General features: G+C 31.0%; 1 protein-coding gene across 5 annotated transcripts; it reads right to left on the reverse strand.

The window, feature by feature from the left end:
• Nucleotides 1-2351: 2351 nt before the first annotated feature.
• Nucleotides 2352-12769, reverse strand: LOC127739321 (cardiolipin synthase (CMP-forming)-like). Of its 5 annotated transcripts, none has more exons than XM_052250992.1 (8): nucleotides 12266-12769; nucleotides 10477-10614; nucleotides 9064-9190; nucleotides 7168-7253; nucleotides 6690-6719; nucleotides 5334-5402; nucleotides 4223-4314; nucleotides 2352-2740 (listed from the first exon to the last, which is right to left on the reverse strand). In XM_052250992.1, exons 1-8 carry the CDS (start codon nucleotides 12671-12673, stop codon nucleotides 2644-2646), a joined length of 1047 nt encoding a protein of 348 aa, XP_052106952.1. In that variant the 5' UTR covers nucleotides 12674-12769; the 3' UTR covers nucleotides 2352-2643. The 5 variants fall into 5 exon arrangements, with proteins under 5 accessions (XP_052106952.1, XP_052106953.1, XP_052106956.1 ...); XM_052250993.1 differs by having other exon boundaries at nucleotides 9064-9186; nucleotides 10473-10614; XM_052250996.1 differs by having other exon boundaries at nucleotides 12256-12769.
• Nucleotides 12770-12886: the final 117 nt, after the last annotated feature.

A 12886-nucleotide genomic window follows, 5' to 3' on the forward strand; every position in this document is an offset into this window, starting at 1 on the left:
GAAACTTTTGCTTTTTACTATTTCTCTATATCTATTACAGTTTCTACAAAAAACGTTAAATTGAATCAAATTAGTCTTTGAACAGCAATAACTCCTATAAGGCTTCAGTTGACAATCTATTACGGTTTCTACAAAAAACGTAAAATTGAATCAAATTAGTCTTTGAAAGGCAATAACTCCTATAAGGCTTCAGTTGACAATTCATCCATATTCACTTTTTGTAGTTCATATTTTATTAAACATTTTTACTATGAAAGATTCTACCTATCAACTATAGTTTTCTGAAAAAAATGCAAAAAGTGTAAAAAACATCATTTAAAGGCAATAAAAGAGAGGTGAAAGATACCAGAGGGACATCCAAACTCATAAGTCGAAAATAAACTGACAACAGCATGGCTAAAAAAGAAAAAGATAAACAAACAAACAATAGTACACAAAACACAACATAGAAAACTAAAGACTAAACAACACGAACCCCACAAAAAACTGGCGGTGATCTCAGGTGCTCCAAAAGGATAAGCAGATCCTGCTCCACATGTGGCACCCGTCTTGTTGCTCATGTTAGTACAAACCCGGTAACAACTCCAATTCGGTAGGTCACATTCAATGAGATAGATGCGTTCAACATAGTCACTAAATTTGGAATTATTTAGTGAGAGAACATCATCTTTATAGCGGAGAGTAAAGTTAAAGGATACTGCCAACTTCTTTTCTTTCTTCCTAAGAAGTTCCTGTATGAAATCAGCCTCATATAAATAAAGGAACAAGTCGGCAAGAAGAGGGGCACCGTTTGTCTCCATGGGAATGCCGATTGTTTGTTGAAAAACACGTCCTCCAAACATAACAAATACGTTGTCAATCAAGAAATCAAGCATCTTGATAATGTCAGTTTCAGAGAAATTTTTGTTGGAATCAGAGTGATTTTTTACAAAGTAGGATTTATCCCTCCCTAAGACAAGATACTTGTATCTATGTTGGCCATTCTTTTTTATGAAACAAAGCAGGACCAACTCTTTCAATATGTCTTTTAGTTTTGAACGGGGAATACTTGTGTTAAGTTTAGAAAAGTCAAATCTTTTAATACTATTGCAAAATGAAAGAGTCTTAGATCGTATGTACTCTTCAGATCTTCAGATTTTTTAAGTATCCACATCTGATTCACGCCACCTCTAGAATAGGTAGATTCACAATAACTTTGTAGCCCGGTTTTGATTGTTGATAAAATTGATGACAATAATTTAGAAAGAGGTTTCGTGGAGCATTTGGAAGACCTATCAATATACTGTTGTTTGTAAGGACACTTATGTAGTTTAGGAATCCAATAAAGATCCAGGTCATTTAACATTTCTGCCAAGTTGACTTAATTATAGATCTTATTGTTCAGGACGTTTTTAATGTAAAAATAGATTGTAAAGAATTTCTAAAGAAAATGATATTTCAGGGGAAATAACTCTAAAATGGGTCGTCAGATCTTTCTGCAATTTCAACAATAGAAAAAACTTTGACCTGCTGTTCAATTCGACCCAGTCAGATTTGCTCTTAAAAGTAAAACAACAAAAATACTGAACTCCAAGGAAAATTCAAAACGGAAAGTCCCTTAACAATTGGCAAGATAAAAAGCTAAAACACATCAAACGAATGGAAAACAACTGTCATATTCCTGACTTGGTACAGGCATTTTCTTATGTAGAAAATGGTGGATTAAACCTGGTTTTATAGCTAGCTAAACCTCTCACTTGTATGACAGTCTCATAAAATCCTAACTGTTTTAGGTTTTGAGATATAAGCCAAAAACTTTGAAATTTATTAAAAATTGACATTTCAGGAGTAACAATTATCTGAAAATTCTGCCTGAGATAGACATTGACATGATGATCTATCATACCTATGTTAGATTTGCTCTAACTGCTTAAGTTTTTGAGATATCAGCCAAAAACTGCATTTTACCCCTAAGTTCTATTTTTAGCAACAGTGGCCATGTTTGTTGTTGGATCAAATCCAAGGGTAAAATTTTTAATAGCATACCCCAAGGAACATCAGGTAGAGTTTGGTAACATTTGACTCAAAAGTTTCAGAGGAAAATGTTTTTTTAAAGTTTTTGACAATGACGTGAGCCAAGACTTGGTGATGAGTGCCATTAAAGTGCACAGTTTAAATGATTTTGAAGGAAAACTGTTACAGTTGAAAGATGACACAAACTAGCTACCCTCTACAGCCAAAGAAGTGCCCAACTTTGGAAAGGGTTTATAAACTGTAAATCTTATATTTGATAAGCTGTGACTTTTAGCATGAAAAAGTCTCTTTATCTAGGTAACATAATGTATTAGTTTTATCACATTAAAACAGCACCAAAGAAAAACTACATTTAATAAAGTTTTTGCAAACACATTTTGCTTAGCACTGAAATTTTCTACTCCCATGAGCTCTTTGATAAGTTGCATTTCTTATTATGTAATATCACATATCACTTCAATCTTTTACATTTGTAAATCTGTATGCTCCATAAGCTAAATTTGAACTACATATATCATTTCTGGTTATGTAATAACCTCCATTTGAATGGTATGAAAACCATCATTCTTTCACAGATATGTCTATTTTCTATCATTTACACACATCTATCAGTAAATCATGAAATCACAATCAATGCTTCATTTTATCCTGTAATATTTCTACACTTTGATGTCTGTTTCTATAGTAACCAACACCTGAGGCAATTGTTGTTGTTCCTGTCAAATACCTGCAAAAATAATTAATATTATTATACTTCATGTCAAAACACAGGATTCTGATTGATTAATACGAGGTAGACAATTTACTCTATCCCATGGCAAATACTCTATTACCCTTCACAAAGACGCTTGATCATTTGTGTGCTTTACTAAACAGGGATGACTTATGTACAAGACGTGAAACTTAACAGACAGTAAATAACAGAGAACATTCAGTATAATAAAGTAAATAACGCATAGCTAAAAGGGTGATAGAGCAGACTATTACCCCTCGAAAAGGCATTGTCAACCTTGGCTTCGCCGCAGTTAACAATGTTTTCTCGAGGGAACAATCTGCTCTATCACCCTCTCAGCTATGTGTTATTTATATACTGGTCTATGCATTGAATGTAATAAATATTATTAAATCTTCATAATAACAGGAGCCTGTAACTCAGTGGTTGTCATTGGTTGTAGTGTTATATGCTTTTAGTTTATTGTGTTTTCTCATAAATCAAGCCTTTGAATTTTCTTGTTTTAAATATTTGACATAGAGATAATTTTTGTCAGAGACAAGTGCATGTGGTCAAAATCCAAATTTGGCATATATTTCAAAAGTATTTGATTGATTGAGTTGGTGTTAAATCGTCATTTTCTGCCCACATGGGGACTTATTTCTAGTGGTAGAGTAACCCTGAAAACCTGGCGAAAACAGGCATTCAGCACGTAAACTGGCAATTCTAGTCAATTATGATTGGAGTCCAACACAACTGCCATGTGTAGGTTCAAACTCACAACCTCTTTGTTGACAGGCTAATTATACAGAAGGTAAGCTACTTAGATCACTTGGCCAACGAGGCCCCACACCAAAATAAACATATGTACTAAAGTTTGCTCTCACACTAGAATAAACATGTGTACTAAATTCAAGTTGCTGTGATTCAACCTCATGGTAAACTACATAAAGATAAATATTCTAACTTTACTTTAAATAAAACTTAAATCTGATAGGGAAAAGATGAAATGACAGACTAACAGTTGGATGCACAGATTAAATAATACTGGTCACTACCAGCTGGACATTCTATATAATTGTTTGACCCGTTTCAATATTGGTCCACATTGGGGTCCTATGTTGTGTTTAGTGTACTATTGTTTGTCTGTTTGTCTGTTTGTCTTTTTCTTTTTTAGCCATGGCGTTGTCAGTTTATTTTCCACTTATGAGTTTGAATGTCACTTCGGTATCTTTTGCCTCTCTTTTTCAAATATGACCATTTTTTTCTTATTTTGTATTTTTACATTTACACTTACCAATGCAAACAGAATATCATTATTTTTCAAGGAGTTATAAATTTCTTAGTTAAAGATTATACACAAAATCATGAAAATCAATATAAATGGCAGCATGGGAAAGACTATAGTAAAAAGTTGTCTCATTGGTAACCACACCACACCTCCTTATTTTTATAAAGGTATATTTTTCAGTATGTAAATTTAAAGAGATTAATTACCACAAAGACTGTAGTGCTACATGATCCACAAACCCAAACACTGGAGCTGCTAAAGATGATGCTATTAATGTCAACTGTAAAAAGGTATTTAGCTGAAAAACAAATCATTTTACATTCAGTTATTTATTGCGAATTATCATATAAATGACAACTGGATTTAATCTTGTGTCTTTCATTTTACACTTATCAATTTGATAAAAAAGTTTTAATTTTTTATAAAAATTTGTATACATTGCTTTTACTTTTTTTATTTACTATACTTTCTGTACGAATGTTCTTTGATGATTAAATACTTATTTCTACATACAGTTGAAATGCTTTATATGGAAAAGCATCGCATTGCCTGATAGGCAGTACAAATGTTGTTGCAGAGTCAATAGTACGTTCACATTAGCAGACAGAAATATATGCAATACGGAAGTGGTCTCCATCCCTAAAGTGCTTTATGAAATAAAGGATTATTCTTCCATTTCATGCTATAGTTAAACAATTGATATTTTGAGATTGTTTTTTTTTTATACTGGTTTGGTTTAAAATCGACAGAAAGTAAAATAATAAGAATAATTTTATGTTTAGTAATGACTACCGGTATGTAAAATAAAATATCAATTGAGTCATGAAATATTCTTTGCTACTGATTTTCGTACTCAATGCTAAACGATACAAACATTATTCTATAAATATTTCATATTTTTGTGGAGGTTTAAATACATCTAGGACATGTAGGAATAGCCAGAATATAGTTTTTAAGAAAAATTTTCCTACAGCTGTACAATCTTATTACGATCTCCTATGCTCTTTTTCTTATAATTTAGTATGCCTTTTAACTTCTTTTAAATTCAACTAATAACTGATGAGTCTTTTGTAGATTAAAAGCGGTCTGGCATATATGGTATCTTTAATGAGTTTATTTTATTTAACAGTCCATTTAACAATCGTCTAAACAAAATAAACATGCAACATTGTATACAAAAAAAACCTGTATCCTGAGTATACAGTATATAAAGTTGACTTCGGAAACATTTGAGTATAAATAGCATACCATACAAACATTTTCAGATACCTATTATGTTAGAAGATAAATATTACCATGTAAAGTAAATATAAATACCTTGCTTATATTGGAAGGATGAAGTTTGACTGTAGCATTAGTAACATCACAGTATCTGGAAAATGTTTTCTGAAAGTAACCATGTAATAATTCCAAATTATTTCATAAAAAAAAATAACGTACTTCATAGTGTAAAATTTTTCAGAAATATAAAACTATGTTTGAAAAAATTTGAAACAGAAGAAGTATCAATAGTGTCTAGCCATATGATCTATTTCCCTGCTTTTCCACTTGTCTGAGGTAGCAATACACAGTTTGTCATTTTGTCTTATGTAACAAAGGGAAGTAACTCTAAAATAAAATCAACAGAAGATAAAAATAAAAGATGTGGTATGATTGCAAATGAGACGACTATCCACCAAAGTTCAAATGAGGTGGATGTAAGCAATTATAGGCAACCATACATCCTTCAACAATCAGAGTTACCCATACCGAATAGTCAGCTATAAAAGGCCATGACATGAAATATATGAAATAATTTACTTGAGAAAATGGCCTTTAAAATGCACAACTTTATACATGTATGTAATGAACCAAATCTGCATGGATTACTTCAACTTCAATATCAGCTGTGATTTACTTTGTGTTTACAAACTAATATTTATGCAAAGCCCTTTATAGCTTGCTGTTCGGTGTGAGCCAAGGCTCCCTGTTGAAGGCTGTACTTTGACCTATAATGGTTTACTTTTACAAAGTGTGACTTGGATGGAGAGTTGTCTCATTGGCACTCATACCACATCTTCTTATATATAAAAATTGAAAATGTCCTCTTTGTAAAATAAAAAATCACAAAAATCAATATTACCAAAATATCAAATATAACCACTCAAAAAATTAATTCAATTAGCTATTATTACGTTATGTGACACTTGTGAAAATTATCAAACACAAACTACTGCAACCAACAGACAGATTATACAAAAGCAGGAGGCATTGGCCACCATAGTGCATCATTTTCCTTTGAACAAAATAGATTTTTGGTGAAAGTTGCAGAATTTGGACTTGAAAAATCTGTAAACATGTGCAATATACTATAAATATCGATAGCAAACTCCATAGAAACATGTGACTGTCATAAAGCAAGCTTGTATCATGTACGCAGAAAAAAAATATTCTTTTTTACCCCTGAATACATACTTAAGATATTTAGCTGCAGTATGAATATGATAATACATGTATTTATGAAGAAAAAAGTAAAAATAAGGCAATATATACTATTTTGAAATTGCTATGCATTTACAATAGTACCGGTATTAGATATTAATTTTATTAGTCTAGCATTCTGATAAATCAATAAATTTATGAATTGAAGTTTCAGACCTAAAGCTTACAATTATATGAAAAGCCAGTATTTACCAGTACAACTCTCAATCTATTTTTCAGGTACTGTAAAAACATAAAAATATCTCTGTTTACTTTACATGACAACTTTACACCTGATGTAGCTTTCATTTTTATTTTTGAACATACATTTAACTGTAAACATTTAGATTACAAAACTTTATTCAAACTTTTTGGTTTTTCCTTTCTAGTCTATGAGGCCAAAGCTTTAAAATTTTATAATGAATCAAGATACATGTATTACTGAACTAACACTTGATATGCGAAAGAGTAACTATCCTAGAAGTAGATACCATGGTACGTGTCTGTAGGGATGTTTCCATTAAATTATATAAAAAATCTGCATACACATCATGATGATATTACTTTATCAACCTCCACATTAAAACAACTATCCCAGTATTGAAATTTATTGCAGGTAATACAAGGTCTTATTTTTTTTAAATACTAAATATTATTACATTGTTAGAATTCAAACTACAGGCATACTTACTGGAGGAGGTAAAGATATGTAACGGAAATACAATGAAGCAAGAATTAATAAAACATCTCTTCCTAATATCACTGCTGCTAACGGCACTGAAAATATAACAGATATAGATTAGAAAAAATTAAAAACATTTTCTTTCTTCATATCACTGCTGCAAAAGGCACAAAAAAAACTAACAGATGTATGCTACAGTAAAGAAATAATTAATAGCACAACCTTTCCAAGTATCATCAATGTTCAAGGCACTGAACAGTCTAAAATATATGATTCAAACATGTTGAAGGAACAACACAATAACAATGACGTTTAAAAAAATAATCATAAGAATTTTTTTAAATATTCCTTCTGAGGAAGAAAATCAAGGCTATGAAAAAAAACATGTATAAATACATCTTCTTGAAAGTACATGATGTATAAAAATCTACATTAAGTACTGTAAATTCAGAAATTATTGCGATGTTTTTTATTATTGCGAAAATTTGCGACAGGGTTATAATCGCAATAATTTAAACTCGCATTTTGAAATTTTTTATATGAATTAAACGGAATTTTTCTCAATATCGCAAAAATTTAAATCGCATTTTAGTCTAAAATGACAAATTCGCAATAATAAATGCCCGCAATAATTTCTGAATTTATAGTAAATAAGAATTAAGAAATAATTCATGAAAGCCATAGATTTGTTGGAAATTTACACATGGCATGGGCCGTGATATTCGAATTTTATCCTGAGCGTTAGCGAGGGATAAAATTAACGAATATCACGGCCCAGGCCATGTGTAAATTTCCAACAAATCTATGGCTTTCATGAATTATTTCGATTCTAATAGGACAAATACGGTCATTAAAAAACTGAAGCGAGGGTGGGTATGCCGTGTGTGTGGCTGTTCTTTTTTACTCCCTGTTAGATAAAGCTAAAACATTCTAATAAATCTGTAGCTTGCATGAATAATTTCGTAAACAACCGCTAGAAAAAATGTGCTTAATTCTTTTAATTCTCAAACCCAACATTTGCCATTTTTAATTTACATGTTTTTCTCGTAAGCTACCGTCAAATCCAAAGTTGACATTTCGTAACTAAGGAACCGCCATGTTGACTTGCTGAAATCAGTAAATATGCGAATAATGCAATAAAATAGAAAATGAAACAACACCTACCTCAAAAATCCATTTTAATGTAATATTATACTATTATATTATATATAAATTATGAATTTCGATGGTTCACATAACGGAAAAACCTTCAGCTTTAGCGTTTTCATTTGTATGACGTCATGTTTTGAAGTGACTTAAATGTGCCAAAAGCATTAATGGACTTTCGCGGAATTTTATTTTATTTTGATTTTGTAGATTTCTCCGAGCTCTTATGCATTAATTCTTTTTGTTATGCATCCGAATAAGAAAAAAAGCTCTGTAGTCTTTTTTCAATTGCAATTTTTAAAACAATAAAATCGGCATAGCATTTGCAAATAGGTTCCAATACATGTGGATTTACGAGGGAGGTATATTGTAACATCCATTATTATGTATATCTCTGAGTCTGCGCTAAGTATAGATATATCGGGAATTTTATCACGGTGTTGTTTACAAAGTGAAAGAAGCACGTCATATTAGAATTGGTCATATTTCGCTCCCCTAAAAACACCATAACGCTGTTGAAGTAAATAATATAGGTAATTGTAATTTGACTTTCTCCAAAGACTTTCCAGTGAATGTTTCAGAATAATATCTATAACATAAAAACATTGTCTCTTTGTGAAAGTTATATTTCAATGTTATTTTACTTTGTGTACAGTCTATCCCATATCCTTCATCACAAATGTTTACCATACCTAAACTTTATTGTCCTGATTAAAAAAATATTTTATCACATTCAAAATTTGTATATTAAATTTTTACCTGGCATCAAACTGGACATTGTCAGTGTGACTGTCAATACACTGACCAGTAATTTATCTGCTAGAGGATCTAAAGCTGACCCAAGAACTGTCATCTGATTAAAATTCCTAGCAATGTAGCCATCTAACTGAGAGAAAAAAAAACATACAATTGACACGCCTGCTTAAACATGTTAAAGAAAATGTATGATTTCCATGCACAGAACACAAAGCATAAATTTTCTTCTGCATATAAAATATCAAGAAAAAAATAAAAAGCTCTTTGTAGACCTGCTAACAGTACTCTGATATTGTAGGGGAACTATTGCATGTAGGGGTTCAATAACGTTTTTTTTTTCTTCTAAGGATACTGCATCAATTTTTTTAGTGGACAAACAAATAAACTTCAAATGTTTACTGACAACTCTAAACACCTTTGTTTATGTATTTGCTTTTCCATGTTTTTATACTTTGACACTCAAATAGGGAAAATTCATGGAAATCTTGCAATTACCTGCAAATGATCAATCTGAGTTTTTCCTGAAATGAACAGATTTTGAAGTAAAAATACAATTAATGCATAGGACTTTTCTTTAAACATGTTTAAATAATTTATTTCATATTAATTTATCATTTATCATGAAGTAGTAGTAACGTTCTTTACAAATAAAGACTTCTTAGTGATTAAAAAAAATATAAATTTAAATTGCTTTATCAGGGGAGATAACTCCAATAATTTTGTTCTAAAAAATGATTCCTTTATTTTGTTGTACATGTATGTAGCAGCAAAAATGAGTTGGGTGACCCATTTTTGTCTTTTAGCTTACCTTACTGGAATCAATTTATAAGAGCTAACTGCTCACGTTTAATTGCAAAATTTTATAATTTATGTTTCTTTTCTAGTCACATAATAATAGTGTGTCATAAATTTCGAAATCATTTAAAATTAAGGAATATATCCTTCATGCATAGTTCTTATTCCTTGTCCCAGTTTGGCTTTATTTTTGGTTCTTTTTGGTTATTTCAGCTCTTCAAGGTTTGTATTAGGTTTTGGATTTTCAAATATTATGGAACCGAGCATTACTGAAGAGACAAAAACTGTTGAAATGTGCATCTGTTGCAGTAAAATTGGTATTGTTACTGTTATTATAGACCATACAAAATATAAGAATTTCAAAAAGCCTGTAGCTTGAAAATTATCATTTTGAACATGTTGACGGGCGACCATCTGTGCAATTTCATACTACCTCAACACTTTTAGTCACTTTTCTACCATAAATGTCTGAGTAATATTTGCATAATACTTTGTTTTTTTCTTTTTACCAAAATATGGTATGGCTAATGTCCCATGTAGTACATGTGCTTGATAAATGCTGACATTCAGTTAATACCTAACAGTGGAGAAATGTGTTGTGTCACTTGTTATCTCACTTACTACATCTGTCAATCCTGCAACCACAAATATACAAAATGCTGGAGTATAAGCTTCTTGTATGACTAGATATCCCAGGAACGGTGTTGCCACTATTCTTGACATTGTTAACACATTTGGTATATTTATAATTTTTTCTTTCTGAAAAACATTAAAAAAAATGTATGTGAACTTCTGATTTTTAAATAAGCATTATCATGATTATATAAATACAAAAAGTAGGTACATGTTTTAAATGTGAACAGATTAAAAAATATAAAAACTACAAGATAATTGCTAATGCTAACCCTTCCAGAGCACCTGAGATCAACTTCAGATTTTGGTGGGGTTCATGTTGCTGAGTCTTTAGTTTTCTGTGATGTGCATTGTTTTTCTTTTGGTCGACTTTCATTTGTTGCCATGGCATTGTCAGTTTATCTTTAACTTATGAGTTTGGATATCCCTTTGGTATCTTGTGACTCTCTTGTACATGTGTTGTACATGTGTTGTACATGTGTTGTACATGTATTAAAAAAAATTGAAAATATAATATACAAATTAAAACAATACTTTCTAAAAACAGTAACCAGAAAATACATTATCTAATTATGAACTTATCAATAAAATTGAGAATGGAAACAGGGAATGTGTCAAAGAGACAACAACACTACCAAAGAACAGAAAACTGCCCCAGGCCACCAATGGGTCTTCAACACAGTGAGAAAATCCTGCACCCGCAGGCGGGCTTCAGCTGGCCCCTAAACAAAAATGTGTACTAGTTCAGAGAAAATGGACGTCACACTAAACTCCCAAATATATAAATGAACCAAAATTTTTAAAAAATACAAGACTAACTAAGGCCAGAGGTTCCTGAATGCATTCTAATAACATTCTAATAACAATTACCAGCAGGATTGTGTTAAGTACTTCTTGATACTTTGTTTAAAAGTAAATTTATTTTGCACTTTACACGTTTTGTATGGTAGTCCATTCCATAGAACTGATTGATCCAGTATAAACAAAAGATTTCTAAAACATCTGTTTTTGGCTTAGTCATGTTAGTATGGAAAATCAAAGAAAAATATTCTACATCACAATCACAATGATCAAGCATATTGCATAATAAAAATGCATCAAGGTTGTATATATTCTGTGGTTGAAACTTGACATTTTATTACTATAAAGATAAGTCATGATAAGCGACATAGTTTTAAGAAAGTTGCTTATGTTGACATCCCTACATTATATTGAGCAGTCAGAGCTCTGACATAAACAAGTCAGAATTGTCAAGACTTATGAAAGTCAGATTATGCACTGTTACAAAGGAATAAAAGCATTTTTAGACTTTATAAAGTCAGAATATGTCTGACTTTTTCAGGTCAAATTCTGTTCAGTGAATTGTGAAGTTTCAGTATTAACTATTTAAGATTTGTAGCAAACCTTATATCTGCTTATCAGTAAGTTACCATGAATATTTGTATGATGCATAACAATACCAAAGTCTTATCTTTTCATGCTGGTTTTCAAGTAAATCCATTGTTTATACACAATATTTTTTACAATTTATCACAAATACATACTTACATTAAATGGTTAATGTCATATGATTCTGTTTTTTAAGGTCTAATTCATATTTTATGTTGTTAAAAAAGTGTTTGTGGATGGTATTTTTAACATTGTCATGTGGATGCTCAACTTTTAAATATGGGTGCATGGCCCAAAAAGGTTGACAGTTTAGGTATATTTAGTCTTGTTTATGTCAGAGCTCCGACTGTTGAGTATTACATGTATTTGTTGTCTTACATAAACATACAATATCTTCAATCTCCTTTGATGTATCTTGGTCAGGAGTGTGGGGTGTATCTGATGATCTGTTATAAGCACTTGTGGTTGAAAATGTCTGAATCAAACCTCGGTAGTATTGAACATTGTTTTTAAGAAGCTTAATTTGACCCGTATATGCATGTCCCATGCGAAAGCCATTGTCCTTTGATAGTTGCTGTGTCAAGTATTTGTTGTTGGATAAATTACGAGTGTTTAATGAAATCCCAAGTCTGGCAAATTCCATGGATTGATGGTTTGTTCTATTAATTTCAGGGAAAGTATCAATACTTTTGATAATTCGACTGTTGAATTTAGCGCATTGTAATAAGATTTTTCTTTTCAAACACATACGACAAGCTGTCATTTCAGTATATCGAAAAATATTGATCACAGACATTTCTTTATACAGCAAGGGGAATATACAGTAAACTATATCGGTTTTGGAGTTATAGAAATAATGAGGTCAAATAATCTCATGGGCGCAGCCATATTTAACATAATCTCTAAACAAAAAGGTAGAAGCATATTAAACAATCTACATTTATGGACTTGATTTAAAAAGAAAGTTCAAGGTATAATGTATTTTCTTTATTTTCACTATTTTATCATA

This window comes from Mytilus californianus, unplaced genomic scaffold (genome assembly GCF_021869535.1).
Source record: "Mytilus californianus isolate M0D057914Y unplaced genomic scaffold, xbMytCali1.0.p SCAF_4, whole genome shotgun sequence".
In the NCBI taxonomy this organism is placed as follows: domain Eukaryota; kingdom Metazoa; phylum Mollusca; class Bivalvia; order Mytilida; family Mytilidae; genus Mytilus; species Mytilus californianus.

Excerpts from the sequence above, each read along its gene's own strand:
- LOC127739321 (XM_052250992.1), bottom strand. The coding sequence starts at position 12,673 with ATGTCTGTGATCAATATTTTTCGATATACTGAAATGACAGCTTGTCGT. Across the intron at positions 9,191-10,476 it reads TTGCAGGATTGACAGATGTA|TTAGATGGCTACATTGCTAG; the intron begins GTAAGTGAGATA and ends TTTTTCTCTCAG. Across the intron at positions 2,741-4,222 it reads GTAGCACTACAGTCTTTGTG|GTATTTGACAGGAACAACAA; the intron begins GTAATTAATCTC and ends TTATTTTTGCAG.